The sequence below is a fragment of the Myotis lucifugus genome, unplaced genomic scaffold (assembly GCF_000147115.1).
Source record: "Myotis lucifugus unplaced genomic scaffold, Myoluc2.0 scaffold_59, whole genome shotgun sequence".
NCBI lineage: Eukaryota > Metazoa > Chordata > Mammalia > Chiroptera > Vespertilionidae > Myotis > Myotis lucifugus.
This window is the reverse complement of record NW_005871107.1, coordinates 4,653,317-4,673,120: the sequence shown is the minus strand read 5'-3', so window position 1 is coordinate 4,673,120 and position 19,804 is coordinate 4,653,317. Positions and strand designations below refer to the sequence as shown.

Here is a 19,804-nt window from a genome sequence, read left to right as displayed (position 1 = left end):
CCTCCTGCACATCTCCTACTGGGGATGTGCCTGCAACCCAGGTACATGCCCTTGACCGGAATCGAACCCAGGACCCTTGAGTCCGCAGGCCGACGCTCTATCCACTGAGCCAAACCGGTTTCGGCGATTTTTTATTTTTAAAAAGCTAGAAGTTTACATTGATCTGGTTAAATGTAAAGCATTTTGTCTTTCTAATATGAATATAGTGGCTGAACGACATTTTTAAATGCATTAGGGTCTGACAATCAGAATAATAAAAATATTACACTGTATGTGGAAAGTCTATTGTGATAAATAAAAACCTCTTTGAAGATATCTCTTATCCAGTCTAGCAATGTAATTATTTTCACATCCCAAGATTGGTCATGCATGAAAGTTTTATTTTACAGTGCCTGCCACATAGAGTATGCTCAGTAAATATTTGTTGAATGAATGACTTTCTGGTTTTAATCACTGGACTAAATGTCAGATGTTGAAAGTATTTACAATACAGCAGAAACTTTTGTCAAAAAGAAAACATTTAAATAGAGGGAAGAATTTTGTAAACCTTATAAGCTAAGAAATTTTTATTTAGTATACATATTGGTCAGTTAAGAACTGAAAGAGTTTAACATAAAAATGAAAGAAAAAAAGAATACTTGAAAAGTAAATTAATTTCAAAAAATTCTTTTTTTTTAATATATCTTATTGATTTTTTACAGAGAGGAAGGGAGATGGATAGAGAGTTAGAAACATTCATGAGAGAGAAACATCGATCAGCTGCCTCCTGCACACCCCCCACTGGGGATGTGCCCGCAACTAAGGTACATGCCCTTGACCAGAATCAAACCTGGGACCCTTCAAGTCCACAGGCCAATGCTCTATCCACTGAGCCAAACCAGTTAGGGCCAAAAAATTCTTTTATAAGTTTAGTGATAATTTGAAAGATCTGATACACACATAACTGAAATAATAAAGAACCTCTTGAAGTTGAAGGACTAAAGGTATAAGAAGCCATTTCTGTGGAAGAGAAGGTGGAAAGAAGTTGACATGCCTAAATAAATGCTGTACAGTGACTTGAGGCATGTATTTGGATTTACAAATTAGAACCTAAATCTGATTACCCAAAAAAGAATTCAAGGAAATAGCAAATAATTAAAGACTAAGATATATTTCTTTATGCTACTGACTAAAAAGAAATCTAGAAATTATCTCACTTGAAATAAGTTAAACAAATGACATTGTCTAACTATGTGATTTATCCTATCTAATAGAGGGAATATGCTAATTGACCCTCACACCATAACAAAGATGGCAGCGCCCACCGCCAATAAGGCCAATAAGGAGGGAATATGCTAATTGACTGCCCCACCCTCAAAGATGGTAGTGCCCACAGCCAATAAGGAGAGAATATGCTAATTGGCTGCCATGCCCTCAAAGATGGTGGCGCCCACAGCCACAAGATAGCTGGCAGGGGAGGGCAGTTGGGGGTGACCGGGCTGGCAGGGGGGGCAGTTGGGGGCAATCGGGCCGGCAGGGGAGCAGTTAGGTATCGATCAGGCTGGCAGGAGAGTGGTTAGGGGCAATCAGGCAGGCAGGCAGGTAAGCGGTTAGGGGCAATCAGGCAGGCAGGCAGGTAAGCGGTTAGGGGCAATCAGGCAGGCAGGCAGGTGAGCGGTTGGGAGCCAGCAGTCCCGGATTGTGAGAGGGATGTCAGACTGCCAGTTTAGGCCCGATCCCTGTGGCAGTCTGACATCCCCTGAGGTGTCCCAGATTGGAGAGGGTGCAGGCTGGACTGAGGGACACACACCCCCACCCCCAGTGCACGAATTTCGTGCACCGGGCCTCTAGTAGAATTATATAAAGTTAGAACTAGGAAGGCTTTAGGGCAGTGGTTCTCAACCTTCCTAATGCCACGACCCTTTAATCCTACCAGACCTGAGGCCCTGAACCTAACTGTCCCCTATACCTGGGCTCCTGAGCATTAAAGAGAAAAAACCAACATGATATAGAAAAATGTTAGTTACATGCAAACAAGTGGTTAGAATAAGATGGAACTTGGAGACATTGTAGAAAATAGGTCTACCTTTCATCTACTTTTCATCTAGCACCAATATTCCACCTTTGTGTGGAAATTACCAAAAAATCGGTACAGTGGTCTGGTAGGGTTAATACAGTTCCTCATGTTGTGGTGACCCCCAATTTCATTGTTACAAATTGAACATAATTAAAGCATGGTGATTAATCACAAAAACAATATATAATTATATATGTGTTTTCCGATGGTCTTAGGCGACCCCTGTGAAAGGGTCGTTCGACCCCCAAAGGGGTCGCGACCCACAGGTTGAGAACCGCTGCTTTAGGGTCATCTCATCTCTTACTACTCAAAGTATGGTCCTTGGAGCAGTGGCATCAGCATTACATGGGAGCCCATGAGAAATACAGAATCTCAGGTATCACCCCATACTTCCTGAATTAAAATCTGCATTTTAAGATCCTCAGGTGATTCTCGTTCACATTCATGTGTGAGGCCCTGGTCTAGTCCAGGCCTCTCACTCATACAACAAGCATGTATTATTTATAACATTATACAGTACTATATATTTAGCACTCTACATGACTCTACAAAAGATAAAACCTAGGTCCTCCTTGCTAGGAGATTAGTCTATTTGAAGAAAGAAACAACAAAAAGAAATAATTGTAATATATTATAATAATTCTTGGATGAGTACTTATCAGATGCCTGCCAAGTGCCAGCCATAACAGACACAGTCCTGGCCTGTATAGCTTTGAGTCTGGAGTGACAGACATGAATTACACAAATGAAAACCAGCTTTTGGAGGGGCAGGAAATAAGAGAATATAATAGGGGGATATAATGTAGTTCAGGGAATAAGGGAAGGTCTCAGGAAGTGATCTTTAAGCTAAAGACTAACGAGGAGCCCGGCTGGTTTTGCTCAGTGGTTGAGCGTTGACCTATGAACCAGGAGGTCACTGTTCAATTCCAGGTCAGGGCACATGCCCGGGTTTCGGACTTATTCCCAGTGGGGGGCATGCAGGAGGCAGCCAATCAATGTTTCTCCTCATTGATATTTCTATCTATCTCTCCCCTCCCCTCTCTGAAATCAATAAAAACATATTTTTAAACACAAGCAAGAAAATATAACCATCATAGATGTGCTTGGCAATATAGGCAAAATAGTTCATAAAGTTAACTTTAAAAGAATAAGAAGTTAGCCAAGTAAAAAGGAAGTGGTATTCTTGACAGAAGAATTTACACGAGAGGAACAAGAAATTGTGCATGTCTTAGTCTGGTTGGACTGCCATAACAAAATACCACAGGGTAGGTGGCCTAAACAACAGCAATTTATTTCCTCATAGTTCTAGAGGCTAGAAGTCCAAGATTAAGGTGCCCACATGGTTGGTTTCTAGTGAGAACTCTCTACCTGGTTTGCAGAAGGTCTGCCTTATTGCTTCTTGCTCACATGGCCTTTCCTAGGTGTATGCGTATATGCAGAGAGAGACTCTGGTGTCGCTTACTCATCTTACAAGGGTACCAACTCTACTGGATTAGGGCCTCCATCCTTATGACCTCATTTAACCTGTATGACCTCCTAAAGACCCTATCAAACAAACATTTAATCCACAGCAGTATGTTTTATTAACTAAGGGAGGTCTGTTTGTGGTTGAGATGTAGAGAAGACAGACGAGCCTGAAGTAATAAGCATTTTACATTGTATCCAGAGAAAGTAGGAAATAACATTTTCTGTATTTTAAGATCACTCTTGTGTGGACAAGAGTACAAGTAGAAGAAACCAATTAGGAAGCTACTGTAATAACCCAGATAAGAGGTGATGAGTATAATAGGAAATATAAAGATATAGATATATTTAGATATTTTGTAAATACAACAGATGGGGCTTGACATCTGTTAGACCTGAAGAATCAGGAAGATATCAAAGATGATTATTTCCAGATATTTTGTATGGGCACCTGGGTAGATGTGACATTTACTGAATTGGGATGGCTGAAGGAGGAAAACTCTTGGGAAAAGGTAAAAAGTTCAGGCATGTTAAATTTTATATATTTGTGAAAACATATAGAAAATAGTAGTTGTACTAGTGGAACTCAGAAAAGAAGTCTGGTTGGAAATGAAAATTAGGGAATAGTAATCCACAAATAGAGTATTTAAAGACAAGGGTTGCCTGGGGAGAGAGGGTGGAATGACAAGCAATCCTAGGACTGGATCTTGACAAACATTTACAGACCAGAAAGTGGGGAAATAACCAGAAAATAAAACTAAAACAGGAACCACCAGAGAGATAGAGGAAAATCAAGAATATGGTGTCAAAGAAACCAGGACTATCCAGTCTTCAAGAATGAGATCTGGATGACAGATAAAGATTTAGGAGTCATCAATGTATGAGTAGTAGATGAAGCCATGGGATTGGATAAAATTACTCAGCAAACTGATGAGAACCTTGGGAATCCATTAAGTGAAACAAGAGCCTAATGCAAAGATAATTGATAAGAAGCAACAAGAGAAGAAGGAAAATAAGTAGAGGTTGGGATCCCCAGAGGGAGGGCTTGATCAGCAGTGTCAGGTGCAGCAGTAGGTTGAAAAATCTTAATTGTTAGTCTTTTGTTAGTCTTTGATTTCTCTGTGATATAGAAGTCACTAAGAAAGGTGATAGGCAGAATAAAAGACTTGAGAATGATAAAGGTTCGAAATAGCTACTGAGAAAAATAGTCACTAAGAACTCAAAGGGATTTTTTGCATTGATGAGGATCTGCTGAAATTGGAGATTAATTTTGTACTCTCATTGTTGTACTAAATTGTTATTTCTTTCTATGGCATTCAGCAGCCCATGTGTAGGATTGAAAATGTGCTGTTGTATTGATCTAGGCTTGAGATTTTAATGCGCTTTGGGTTGATGAACAGTCAAAAAGGGATATGGGAATTGAGAGTTTGGCACAGAAGAGATTTAGGCTGTGTTATCTCTTAGTTACTTTTAGTTAAAGTAAGAGAAATCATAATTCAAGCTGGCTAAACAGCATACTCTATTGATTCACTTTAGTGTAAAATCCAAAGACTTCAGGCAAGAGGTGATCCCCAGCTGTCTACTAATATTCTTTTCCACTCTCTACCCTGCCTTTCATGATAGTTTTATCCTAAGGCTGGATCTGCATGTAAATTCACACAAATGAAATGATTGCCAATAACAACTAGAATTACATTCACATCAAGCAAGTAAGAAAAAAGATTTGTTCCTTTCCCACCCATGGAAATAAGGGGTTGGGAGAGGGCTTCATTTTGATTGAACCAAACTGCGTCACATATGCACCCCTAAACCAATCCCTATGGTCAAGGGAATACCATTTTACTTTAGGACAATCAACACCCACCCCTAAAGTTAGAGGTGAAGGAGTCAAAGCCCCTCAAACCTCATGGGAATGGATGCTGAGGAAGCCATTAGTAACATATATAAAGGACTCACTCTGAAGATGAAGCAACTCAGGCACAAAGGAGTCATTGACTTTTAAAGTCACAGCTAGTAAATGGTGGACCTTGAATCAAATCTTCCGCCTCCATAGTCCAAGCATCTTTCTGGTACATTAAGTAGCCTTTCAGTTACTTAAGAGGAACTAGAAGTTATTTTGAGAACTCAGAATAAAGAACTCATTTCAGGGAACAGACACATACTCTGGTTGCCTCAGTTAATGTGAGTTTGTTAAAGATGAAAGTGGATGCTGGAAAAACAAATGTGCATGGTACCTACCTTCTAATAGTGAGGATTAAATAGAGCATACAGACACTCACACATAACACTTAGCTCATAATGTAATAAGTGTGTTTCCACATGATTTAATAAACAACTATTATTTTATGTCAAACTTTGAGTCCAGTGCTGTGACCAGGGTCACAAATCAATCCCCATAAAATATTAAAAGGATGATTAATGAGCTCTTAGAAAAGAAAATATTGATCACTAAGGAGCCACCATTGGATTACTAAGAGCCAAAATAACAAAATAGTCTAATATCTCAGTGTCATATTTAGTTTCATATATAGAGGAAACAGTATATTTGGTATAGCAGGATTTCAACAAGATCTCCCAATGTATCCTTTTGGGCAGGATGGGAAGAAATGCACAAGACATACAGTTATGTAGATTTGCAATTATGAAATTTTAGTATCATAGCTAGCTGATTAATATGTCCAGTCATTTAACAAACACTGTGCTAGGCACTGTATCAAATATTGAAGACACAAATATGAAAGTAATGGTCCCTGCTTGCATCTATAAGCATATGCAGGCTTGGAGGTCAATAAGGTCATGTCCTGAAGCGTATACTGATACTACTTGTAGGTAGGGTCCTGAAACTGGGCTCCAAGCATTAGCTGAGTGGTTGAACTCTACATCTTTTTTTCAATATATATTTTATTGATTTCAAAGAGGAAGGGAGAGAGATAGAAACATCAATGATGAGAAAGAATCATTGATTGGCTGCCTCCTGCATTCCCCACACTGGGATGGAGCCTGCAACTGGGCATATGCCCCGGACCGGAAATCTATCCATGACCTCCTGGGTCATAGTCAATGCTCAACCACTGAGCCACACTGGCTGGGCCAACTCTACATCTTAAAGACCCTGGTCCAGCCCTAACATTTTGTGAGTCTTATAGGATCAAAAAAGACATTTATCTATATATCTGCAACACTAAACCATTTAGTGGCATGAATGGTGCCAGCAAATAGTCCTAGAAGTTAGGAGAATGGTAAGTGCCTGTAGACCTCAGGTAATGAAGAAAGTTGTACGTTCTCTAAGCTGATGGAGGCACCAGATTTATGGCTGTGATCAACATATGTACATATGTATGTATATGTGAACAACATATGTAACTTTTAAAATTATGCAGCTGCACAACTGTAAATTAATCTAATCAAAGGCAAAATTATTTATCTCCCTTGCATTTTGATTCAACTCTTCAGATGAGCTTTTGGTTTCTGTTTTCCTACTAGAATTTCTTTGTTCAAAGCATACTAGCTGTTTCTAGTTCCCTGTGTCTTGGTTAACTGAGGCATTCCGTGTCTTATGACCATGTTGTTGCATAGTTGCTTTTTGTCTTGGTAACCACTGAGTCCCCACACAGTGGATAGCACTGCAGGTTAGAGCAACACTTGAGTACCACTGACCAATAAGCATTCAGCACTGAGGCTTGTGGTGAAAAATTAAGCATGGGAAAATTGGTCTTATAGATTGAACTCAGTAATGGCTACGTTTTTAACAAGGCAACATTAGAAATTATAACATTAAAATATTAAGTACTGATTTAGAATCAGACAAATTGGGTAACATATTAGTCTTTCTTCATATATAGAATGAAGATAATCCTCATGGAGTAGAGTTTACTATTCAAATGAGACTATATCTGTGTGTGTGTGTATGTATATATATGTGTGTGTGTGTGTGTGTATATATATATATTTATATATATACACACAGACACACACACAAATACATATACACATATAGATATAAATTTAGAACCATGCCTGACATAAGGTTTTTCAATAAACAGTGTTCCTATTGACATCTAAATATGCACATGGTATTTTCTAAGCCTTTTCTTCTATAGACTGAAATAGGGATTTTCTATGGATGGTTTTGTTGCCCAGATTCAAGGGAATTGGGTAGGTTTTTAACTATTAATGCCACAGAATTCTAGTACTCCAATAGCAAAAAATCCAGACTGAGTCCATGCACCATGTTTTTTCCAATCAGTCATCAATCTTTCATGGCCCTTCCTGGCCTAGTGTAATATAAATACTTGAATGAGCTTCTTGGTGCTGACATTTAGAATTTCACAACATTCATCTGCACTTAATATCTGTCACTGGCAGCATTGCTGTCATTCCTCCTACTGCCAAGGTGTTAATGGTTTTTTTTAAAAAGACAGGTTCTGCCAAGCTTGGTTAATTTAAGATACACTCCCTAAAGGGCATAAGCCAAAAAAGTCTGTGCCACATGGTTTTGTTATTGTATTCTGTATGCATGAGTTTTGAACATAAAAATTTATGATGTTCATAGATAACTGAATTAGGTTCAGGGTTGTTTTTTTTTATTCAGGCACTGTATTAGTCAGCTCAGGCAACCATACAAAATGGACTAGGTAGCTGAAAAACAAGAATTTATTTTTTCATACTTCTAGAAGTTGGAAGTCTGAGATCGTAGTGCCAGCATGACCAGGTTCTGGTGAGGACTCTTCCTTCTCCCTGTGTCTTCACATGGTCTTTCCTCAATACTTCCTCAACAAAGATCAAGAGAGCATCTCTCTCTTTTCCTATTCTTATAAGACTCAGGGCACATCTTCCTCTTCATTTGGGGACGTGTGGGAGACAACTAATCAATGTGTCTCTCTCACATCAATGTTTCTCTCTTCCTCTCTCTCTTTCTCCTCTCTCCTTTCCATTCTCTCTAAAAATCAATGGGCCCTAGTTGGTTTGGCTCAGTGGATAGAGCATTGGCCTGTGGACTAAATGATCCCGGGTTCAATTCCAGTAAGGGACACATGCCCAGGTTGCTAGCTTTATCCCCAGTAGGGGATGTACAGGAGGCAGCCAATCAATGATTCTCTCTCATCATTGATTTTACTATCTCTCCCTCTCCCTTCCTCTCTAAAATCAATTAAAAAATATTTTTTAAAAATCAGTGGGAAAAATATCCTCAGGTGAGGATTAACCAAAAAATTTTAAATAAAAAGAGGAGAGGAATTTTAGATCAGTAGTCTACAGCCGAGGTATTGAGAATCCTAAACCCTAATAGAAACAGTATTATGCCACTTTAAGATTCTATAGACTAGCCCTGGCTGGGAAGCTCAGTTGGTTAGAACATTCTCCCAACGTCAAGGTTGTGGGTTTTATCTCTGGTCAGGGCACATACAAGAATCACCCAATTAATGCATCAATAAGTGGAACAATAAGTCAATATGTCTTTCTCTCTCTCTTTTTCTCTCAAATCAATCAATAAAATATATTTTAAAAGGTTATACATACTAATAATCATCAAGCTTCCTTAATTTGACTGGAATTTTATTTTATAATAACCTTGAATATCATAAAAATTAAAAGGTCTAATTGGACTTTTCCTATATGTAGGTGATTTTTATGACAAATAAATGCCATTTACTTGATTAATTTTTCTTTAAAAAAATACTTTGATTAAATTCAGAGAGGAAGGGAGAGGGAAAGAGAAATAGAAGCATCAATAATGAGAATCATCCATCAGCTGCTTTCTGCACACACCCCTTTCCCCCACTGAGGATGGAGCCCACAACCTGGCATGTGCCCTAACCGGGAATCAAACCATGACTTCCTGGTTCATAGGTCGATGCTCAACCACTGAGCCACACCAGCTGGGCTCGTTAACTCATTTTTAACTACACCACCACCTTTAAGTTTTCTTGCTAAAAATATCAGACCCAAATCTAATAAACCCTCTAGGATCTAGTCTAGATACTACCAGTGTGCAGGGGACATAATATTATGTTAAGTGATACCTTAGGGAAGCAATCTACAAATCCAGAAAGTAGGACTATCTACAGGATAAAATCCTAGTTCCTGGAGAGAGAACAATGAAAAAGGAATGAACTACTGATCCACACAACTTGGAATGATGCTCAGCACCCTAGTATGTAACTTAAAAGGTGGCATACAATATGATTCCATTTATAAGAAATTTCTGCTTAGGAATTGTCACCCTTTGGAGTTGATGCCCAAGTCGGGTGCCAGTCTCTGTGGGACTAAGCCCAGCAGTCAGTGCAGCCAGAGCCCCATGGATCCATGCAAGGGGCCTTGAACAACTGTGGGTCATGTGCACCGTCTCTGTGTATTGAATGAGCACATATGTTGTACTGGCCACTGGGAATAATAAAGGGGAGTAAACCATGAGTTTGCAGTGAGACTAGCGTCAGAATTAGCAAACATGAATTAGAGAACAGAACCTCTTGAAACACATAGTGCCAGCTTTAAAAGCATTAAAGATTCTGAAAAGACAGAGCTCAGTATGAGCTGAACTGGACAGAAAAAGCTTCATGGAACAGGTGCCAAGCAAGTGGTTTGGATGGACAGGAGTGTGGACTTCAGATAGTGAAAATAGGTAAGTACCAGGAATGAGCATGGCAGAGTGAGCAGCTGGAATGAGAGCTGTCTGGGTCTAAAGTTGAATACTGTGTGGTGCTAGGAAACAAGGCTGGGTAGATGAGCCAGGGCCAGGCCACTGCAAATCAGGCAGAAGATGACGGTGAGCATTAAACCATCTTTGTAGGTTTTTGAGTAGGAGAGAGGTGACCCAACAAATTTAATCTTATACAGTCTGAAAGGCAGTTCAACCATATGTAAAATGTCCTTTAAAATGGTTTTACCAGTGGGTTCTGTTTCTTGATCAGGTGCTAGTGACATGATTGTGCTCACTGTGTGAAGGCCTGGGGAAGGGGCAGGAAGGGGGGTCAACGGGGTAAAAAAAGGGGACATCTGTAATACTTTCAACAATAAAGATAAATTTAAAAGATAAATAAATACAATAAAAACCATTTGCATTTATTTTTTTAAAAAATTTTCAAGCTCCATATGGTTTTTACACATTTCCATATGTATATTGTACTTAAAATTTTTCTTTTCATATACTTGGTGGGATGTGGGGGAGCTCAGGTGGGACCACCAGATATTTTACATATACACATCTGTGAACCCATCAATGACAAGGGAAGTAATTTATCACTAACTTGCCCAAGGTCACATTAGATGGTTAATTGTGGAACTAGGTAGGAATTTTTAGGTCTCCTGATTATCATCCCTATGACTTCTTTATAGACAATGATAAGCATTTCATTCTTTTTAGGATGGTAACCAAAATATTGGCTATGGTAGCCTTGTTTAGTTTATATACATTCTTTATGTACTGGAGAAATCAACAGTTCATTAGCATTTCCCAAACACAGGCAGGAATTCTTTAAGGATTTGCATGTAAACATAGATAAGAATATCACACTCCCCTAAGATTTACCCTTAAAATAAATCATAACTTTTTCTGAGCTTATTAAAAATGCATTCTCTCTCTCTCTCCTCTCTCTCTCTCTCTCACACACACACACACACACACTATAGACTCAACTTGTCTACTTCTGGGACAGTATGAAAGGATTTCAGTATAAGAAGATATATAATAAGTAGAGCAAGTAAGATGTAAAATTGATGTTCAGTATGATCTCATTTCTATAATAATATATTAGAAATATACATAAAAAATAATTAGGATATTTACCAAAATGTTAATGTTGATTATATATGGAAGGATTATAGATCATTTTAGTTTTTCTTAATGTTTTTTGTTTGTTTGTTTTCAACAATGAAATAAATTTTGTGATCAGGAAATAACTTTTTTTAACTTAAAAAACGTAAGACATATCAAGCTTCCTATTTAGATATGCTCATGATGAAAATCATCTCTCAGCACTTTCCTATATCACTATAAACAGGATTTATTTCAATGGCCATGTTTAAATAATGTTAGAATGCTATTTAACTATTGAAATGCAAGTTTTCACCAGCTAAACATTTCAGTAATGTCCTGTTCCAGTAAGGCATTTAATTTAAAGTTTCATAAGAACACAGCCTGGAAGTGGTATAGCTATCTATTGAAAAAAGTTACTTAAGTGTGTGATACAATATAAACCTCTATGAAAATGTTCCTGCAGGTATGCTGGCATCCTCCTAGGCATCACAAATTCGTTTGCCACTATTCCAGGAATGATTGGGCCTGTCATTGCTAAAAGTCTGACCCCTGAGGTAAGGAGATAATTAACATATAAACTGAAGAGATCTAAACAGTTCACTGGAAGCTACACATCTGTGTCAAAGTTGAATGTACTTTAATTAAGAGTAAAATTCTGAACATTTATTCTTATGCAATTCTTTATAGCAGCAAAAAGTAAATGTCTTAATGGGTAGAAATGTATATGTTCAAAGAACACTCCTTGGATTAGACAGAACAATAGAACTAAGTTAAACAAAGATCTTATAGCTGAAACTACACAAGTACTTAAAAATTGTGATATTATATCATACAAATGACTGTGCTTTTTATTTGAATGAATAAAAATTGGTAATGTATAATTATTCAAAAATTGGATGCACGAAGGTAAGGAGCAGGAAGTCATGTGAGAATGAATAAGGAACAGTTGAAATAATGGAGACTGTTTAGAGGAGCAGAGACTTGGGAAGACTTCCATATGAAAGACAGCGACTTGCTCTCAGCAGTTTCACAAAGACAGGTGGAGAGAAGTCATGAGGAGACCATAGGAAAGTTTTTTGTTTAAAGCTGTTGCTATATGGGATGAGCTGCCTTATGAATTAGTGAGCCCTGAAATAGTCAAACATGTTTTCAAAGGCATTTCTTGGGTGCTAATTAATGTGCCAGATACTGAGGATTCAGTGGCAAAAATGACAAGTTTCTGCACTTGAGAAAATCATCATTTAGAGATTATATGAAATCAAATAAAATAAAGCATGACAAATGCTGCAGGAAAAAAAATGTGTGCAGAGTGTTCTGGTCACAGAGGAGAGAATAACCAGTCTGTGGGGATGGAGCACTAGAGGACTGAGCCCAGTGGGTGGGAAGAGGCCTGTGCAGAGGTCCTAGGCAGGGGTGGGCAACCTTTTTGTGAGTGCGTGCCAAAACCAGCAAAATCTCTGACTCAAAATTCTTCTGTGTGCCAACCCTAATTTTTTGAGAATGTGTTACGCCTATTTGATATCTCTTAAGGTGTACGTATGTGAAGAACCTTGAAGAAATAATAAAATTCATTCAAGCGACAAAAACACAGTATATGATGATGAAAAATACATTTATTTTTTAATGTATACATGTACACTGATAGTCCGACAGAAAACTTTATGACTCCGTTTGATATTATCAGTGGGACTTTTGCTGCTGCATCACTGATGACAGAGATTTTACATCAGCTTTATATTTCGTGACCTTCAGAGATATACACGAGCTGCTACTTTCATCCGTCAGACTACTCCTATTACGAGACTTAACAAAATTCATCACTGAGAACAAAGATTCACAAGCGTATGTGGATGAAAACATGGAGAGTAATGATGTTGCAAAGTTTTTTAAACAGAAAAAATTTTCTGGAATGGCATTCCAAGTCCTCAATAGTTCGTTTTCAACACTATTGAAATTGCTCTTCCCCTCTCTCGTCAATCCATGTCTATGGTCTTTAAGCTAACTTGTTATGTAAAATTATTTATTTATCTAAGATGCACCTACACTGAATTTATCTGAAAAATAAAAAGTCGATATTAAGAAAAAAATTGTAAATGGAAGATTATAAGAGAGGGTTTCGCGTGCCAGCAAAAGTTACTGGCATGCCATATTTGGCATGCGTGCCAGGGGTTGCCCACCCCTGCCCTAGGCCCTGAGCCCTGAGAAGCAGGGTGGGCCGAGTTGTCTGGCCTGCAGCTGGCAGCATGGGGCCAGATCAGTAAGCAGACACTTTGCCATCTAAAAGGGTTCCTCCAGGGACAACCAAGATGGCAGTATAGGTAAACACCTGAACTTGCTGCCGCGCACAACCACATTAAAACTACAACTAAAAGACAAAATGAATATCATCCAGAACCACGGGAAGGCTGACTGAGTGGAAATCTACAACTAGAAGGAAAGAGAAAAGTGCATTGAGTCCGGTAGGAGGAGCAGATGTGTGGAAGCGTGGAGGTATGGAGGCGCGCGGAAGGGGCTGGCAGCTGGGTATACTATTGTCTTTTTTATAAAGGAGGGAGATGCAAGCTCCCAACTGCTCTGAACTCCAGTTCCGGGCGAGAATCTGGGGACCCAGACTCATACGGAGAGAAACTGGACTGTCTGGCATTGGGCTAGAACGTGAGGGCAGCTTTCTTGCAGAGGTGCTTGCAGCGGTCATTGTTCCTGCACGGGGCCGTGGGACACAAAGACCCGGGACCTCTCTGAGACAGAGCAGACTGGCAGCCATTGCTCTTTGTTCTGCTCTGGTGATTCTCTGAGACCCCACCCCACTCAATTAACAACCCGACCCAAGCTGTGTGCAGAGGCTTTTGCATATGAATGGCCTGGCCTTTCTCTGCCTAAAAACCTGTCAAGCTGCAGCTGGGTCAGAGAACCCCAGAGCTTCCAAAAGAAGGCCTAAGGCTCATCAGCAGCCTGCACTGCTTCACAACTGCGCTTCATCTGGGCACCTCCAAACCCCAAACAAAGAGGAGGAATCTGCAGATCTCTCTGTAGCTCCTGCTGGGTGGCCTCAGGCAGTGGCTGACTTTGCACCTCCTTGGAGATCCAAGAGCCAGTGTACCCTGTGGTCAGAGTGAGACCATTCAGATTACAACTCTTCATATCCATAAGAGACACACTCAGGGGGCAGACTCAGTGAGCACCAAAGCCCCACTGAAGCAAGTCGTGCCCCATAAGGGTGTCTCCAGCACCGCAGTTCTCCCATTATAGACACAACTGGTCCTCACAGCCAATTGGCTTGGAGGTCAATTCCTCCCAGTGATACCAACAGCAATCAAGGCTTAACTACAACAAGACTGTGCACACAGCCCACAAAGGGGTGCACCAAGAGTGTCCACCTCAGGTAATTAGGGAAGCTGAGCACTGGGCCCTAAAGGACACCTAGCACACAAAGCCATTCTATCAACACAGGGAAGCAGCCAAAATGCGGAGACAAAGAAACAGGTCCAAATGAAAGAAATGGAGGAAATCAAACTACTGGATATACAGTTGAAAACCACAGTTATAAGGTTACTCAAGAATCTTCTAGAAACCTCTGAGAAATTTAGTGAGACCCTCAAGTATATGAAAAAGGACCAATCAGAAATTAAGCATACATTGACTGAAATAAAGAATAATATACAGAGATCCAACAGCAGACTAGAGGATCCTAAGAATCAAGTCAAAGATTTGAAATATGAAGAAGCAAAAAACACCCAACCAGAAAAGCAAAAGGAAAAAAGAATCCAAAAATACGAAGATAGTGCAAGGAGAGGAGCCTCTGGGACAACTTTAAGTGTACCAACATCCGAATTATAGGGGTGCCAGAAGAAGAGAGAGAGCAAGATATTGAAAACCTATTTGAAGAAATAATGACAGAAAACTTCCCCTACTTGGTGAAAGAAATAGACTTACAAGTCCAGGAAGCACAGAGAACCCCAAACAAAAGGAATCCAAAGAGGACCACACCAAGACACATCATAATTAAAATGCCAATGGCTAAAGACAAAGAGAGAATCTTAAAAGCAGCAAGAGAAAAACAGTCAGTTACCTACAAGGGAGTACCCATACGACTGTCAGCTGATTTCTCAACAGAAACCATGCAGGCCAGAAGGGAGTGGCAAGAAATATTCAAAGCGATGAATACCAAGAACCTACAACCAAGATTACTGTACCCAGGAAAGCTATCATGTAGAATTGAAGGTCAGATAAACAGCTTCAAAGATAAGAAAAAGCTAAAGGAGTTCATCACCACCAAACCACTATTATTTGAAATGCTGAAATGTATTCTTTATGAAGAGAAAGAAGAAGAAAAAGGTAAAGATAAAAATTATGAACAATAGCCCTGACCGGTTTGGCTCAGTGGATAGAGCGTCGGCCTACGGACCGTAGGGTCCCAGGTTCGATTCCAGTCAAGGGCATTTACCTTGGTTGTGGGCATAACCCCAGTAGGGAGTGTGCAGGAAGCAGCTGAATCGATGTTTCTTTCTCATTGATGTTTCTAACTCTCTATCCCTCTCCATCTCCCTTCCTCTCTGTAAAAAATCAATAAAATATATTTTTAAAAAAATTATGAACAACAAAGTGACAACAAATACATATCTATCAACAAGTGAATCTAAAAATCAAGTGAATAAAAAATCTGACGAACAGAATAAACTGGTGAATAGAATAGAATAAGGGCATAGAAAGGGAATGAACTGAAAATTCTCGGGGGCAAGGGGGTGTGGGGGGTACGGGAAGAGACTGGAAAAAAATCATACACCTATGGATGAGGACAGTGGGGGGGGGTAAGGGCAGGGCGGGGTGGGAACTGGGTGGAGAGGAGCTATGGGGGGGAGGAACAACTGTAATAATCTGAACAATAAAGATTTTTTAAAATTTAAATAAATAAATAAATAAAAGGGTTCCTCCATTGTGTGTGAAATCAAAATAAATGACCTCAAAGGCCCTTTCTAACTCCAGTTTCCTATTTTTAAAAAAATCTAATGAACTGGTGAAATATATTCTTCGAGAAGCTGACTTAAACTTCTAAAAGAGACTTAGTTTTCTCTGTTTTGTCTCTGTAATCGAATTAACACTTTTAGAATATGCAAACTTTTTCATTACCAAATAGACTATTTCAGACATCTATGTGTTCACCATAGGCAATGCTCCCATACTCTCTTCCCACCAATTCCTTACTTAAATGAGTCAGTGCCCCTTGTTACTGTGTTCTCACATAATGGAAAGATATGTTGGGAAAGTTTTGTTGTTGTTTTTTTTCCAAAAATTCTGTGTCTCCATGTGGACATGTCAGAAATGTTCAACATACATCATTGTGACAACACACTACCACATGTTACTTTCACTTATTGATACTCCCAGCGCTTATGCTAGGGAAATATGGACTCCTGAATTAAAGTCTTGAATGTTTGTAAAATGGGAACTGAACTGGATTTTGGATATGTTACTAAAGCATTAGTTTAGTGATATCTTTTAAAAGTAAAACCACATTTGCTTTAAAATTAAAATTGCTTACCATTGAAATTTACTGTACTGCCTCAAAAACTTTGTGGAATGAGTCAGAGTATATATAAATAATTAAAAGTCAAAGTGTGTCTGAGATTCAGGTTTTGGGGTGGTTTTTTTTAATGTTTTTTATTGACTTTTTGAGAGAGAGAGAAATAGAAACATTGATAGATACTGATGGATTTTTGTCACATGTACTATTTGTTGAATCAGCTGCCTCACTCCCTACTGGGGATTGAGCCTGCAACCCAAACATGTGCCCTGACCGGGAATCAAACCAGCAACCTCTTGGTTCCTGGGTCAACACTCAACCGCTGAGCCACACCAGCTTGGCTAAGATTCATTTTTGTTACAAACAAAACAGCGTTCTCTAAAAACTGGTGAAATTTTTGTTAAAAAGCCAACTAGGAGCTATGTGAGATTTCTGGTACAATTGATTGATTTTAAGTTACTCACTGTCTCCAAATAACACTAAGGTATTATTGTATCCCATTGACACAGAGAAGCTTGGTCTTAGAAATCCTAAGAAGCTGTCTTAAACATTTCTTCCTGGCATATGATGTAATTATTGACTGACTCCTCTAGGGTGGCAACACACTGTTGGCATATCTAAATAGTTACTAAAATTTAAGATGGATTTCTAAGATTTTTTTCACCAAAATACATTCATCTCAGATTAAGTATAACAACCACATAGTGCTCCTTTCTTCAGATTTTTCCTTTTTCCTTGAGTAAATGACCTCATGCTAGCTTTCTACTGCCTTTTTTTTTCTCATTGCCAGTTCTACTGGGTTGTGTGTGTGGGCGCGCGCGCAGTGTGTGTTTAGTGTTATAAAGTAAACAAGAAATTTTCATGTGCATTTTTTCTTTCTTTCTCTACAGAACACTATTAGGGAATGGCAAACTGTTTTCTGGATCGCTGCTGCTATTAATGTATTTGGTGCCATTTTCTTCACACTCTTCGGTAAAGGTGAAGTGCAAAACTGGGCCCTTGATGATCACCATGGACACAGAAACTGAAGGAACCAATAAATAATTCTGTCTCTACTCATGTATTTTTGCTTATCATGTAACCTAAAAGTGCCTTTGATATTTTAATATGTAAGCATTCTATATACAAGAAAAAAAATTGTATGTGTATTAAATTTTTAAGGCTTGTAATCATGAAATGTCATTAGTGGCCAGATTAGTAAAATTAGCTATTTTTAATTATTAATAACATATATGCTGGAATTCATACTTAAGGGTCACATACCTGGCTGCAAGTCAGCAATATGAAGTAGGGGAGTTCTATTGAATGAGCTGAAGTGGACTCTTCTATGCCTTTGCTTAATTAAACTAGATTAATAAGTCTCAGGTCTTGGTAAACACCTATTTTTACCCACTTTCTTCATAAAAATTATTTGTCATCAGCAATCCCTGACACTTAGGTTTCAAAGTTTAGCATCTCCATGGCGCTGCCGGCCATTCTCTAATTCGGATCGGCAGCTGGGCTGAGGGAAGCATGCCCAGGCAGCTGCCACGCAGTCCCTTCCTGGCTTCAGGGACAGTGCCCAGCATTTATCAGAGGCGGCAGCTAAGCCCAGGCTCAGGGCCAAGTCTCTGGATGGTGTTCTTCCCCTGGGGGCTGTTAAGGTGCAGATACAACCCCGAGGAGGCAGGAGCATTGAGATCGCAGCCATGGCTCTGAAAAATCCTCAAACTTTCCCCTCCCAGGAATATTGATTGGCATGTAACCTGTGAGAGTAAAGTGTGATGGCCAATTAACCACTAACACCATCATCCTTGATTAAAACTACCTTTGAGTAGATCGGACTATAAATTCCAAGTCCTGTGTTCTATGAGCTACGCCAGCTATTTGTCCAAATGTAAGACCCTGGTTGCAGTTTAAGGTTTAAGTGACTTTTAAAGGCCACGTCTCCTGAGACCAGTTATAATGTAAAGGTGAAAATCATCTTCCTGCTGATTCCTAAATCATATTTCCATTTTTTCCTAGACCATCTTCCAATGGGTTTTGAACATACTTTGAGGGCTTTTATGTGATTAGAACTTGGTTTATGTTATATGTTTGTTCAACACTACCTGTAACATTTTAATAAAACTGCTTAATGTAATATGATGTGAATAATTTCTGTAAATTTATTTTTAAATCTGTAAATAGCTTTAAGTTGCAGTGGTGATATTTCTTTTATAAATCATCAAAATAAACCTTTTTGAATTGCTTTTTGGCTCTGACAGTTCTATGATATTTTCCAGTGTCCACAGTGGCTATTTTACATCTTTTCTGCCATCCTCCTAAAGCCCCCAATGTACCTCTACATGCATCTCTGCCACACCAGGTAGAGGAGAAGTAGGCCAGCTATTTAAAATGGAAATCAAGCCCTAGCTGGTTTGGCTCAGTGGGTAGAGCATCGGCCTATGTACTGAAGGGTCCCAGGTTCCATTCAGGTCAAGGGCACATGCCTAGGTTGTGAGTTCAATCCCCAGTAGGGGGCATGCAGGAGGCAGCCAATCAATAATTATCATCATTGATGTTTCTATCTCTCCCTCTCCTTCTCTGAAATCAATAAAAAATATATTAAAAATAAATAAAATAAAATAGATATTGCTATTGCCATTGGCCTGCCCTTTCTAGCCCACCACTGATTCTATCCTGTCTTACCTTCTCTAAGATCTTGCTTCAGTAATTCCTTTTGAATCTCTACCTCTTCTTGTTCTTTTCCTTCTGTCTCAATGACAATCTTCTCTAGCCTTTAAAAAACAAAAATACAAACTCTCCTAGGGATATATACATGCAGAATATCTTGAGAATCGTTCTCAAGAAACCAGAATCCATGGCTACCTCTGGAGAGAAAAAATAGGCAATCAGCAGTAGGAAGGAGAATTAATTTTCACTTGACCAAAAGTGGCAGTGGTATAACCTATTCAAATAAATACATCATTTTTTATGGAGCCAAGATAGTCTCTTCCATAAAATGGTGTTGGGGAAAAAATTGGACAGA

General features: G+C 39.1%; 1 protein-coding gene across 6 annotated transcripts in view; it reads left to right on the top strand.

Annotated features, from left to right (window-relative positions):
* The window catches only part of SLC17A5 (solute carrier family 17 member 5), a 54,495-nt gene extending 35,470 nt beyond the window's left edge, over positions 1-19,025 (top strand). For 5 of the 6 annotated variants that reach the window (XM_023754281.1, XM_023754279.1, XM_014456358.2 and 2 more), the window contains 2 exons: positions 11,737-11,827; positions 17,685-19,025. In XM_023754281.1, the coding sequence (XP_023610049.1) occupies positions 11,737-11,827; positions 17,685-17,822 (229 nt within the window). In that variant the 3' untranslated portion in view covers positions 17,823-19,025. The remainder of the gene's footprint in view (positions 1-11,736; positions 11,828-17,684) is intronic. The other variant, XM_014456357.2, reaches the window with a different exon arrangement.
* Positions 19,026-19,804: the final 779 nt, after the last annotated feature.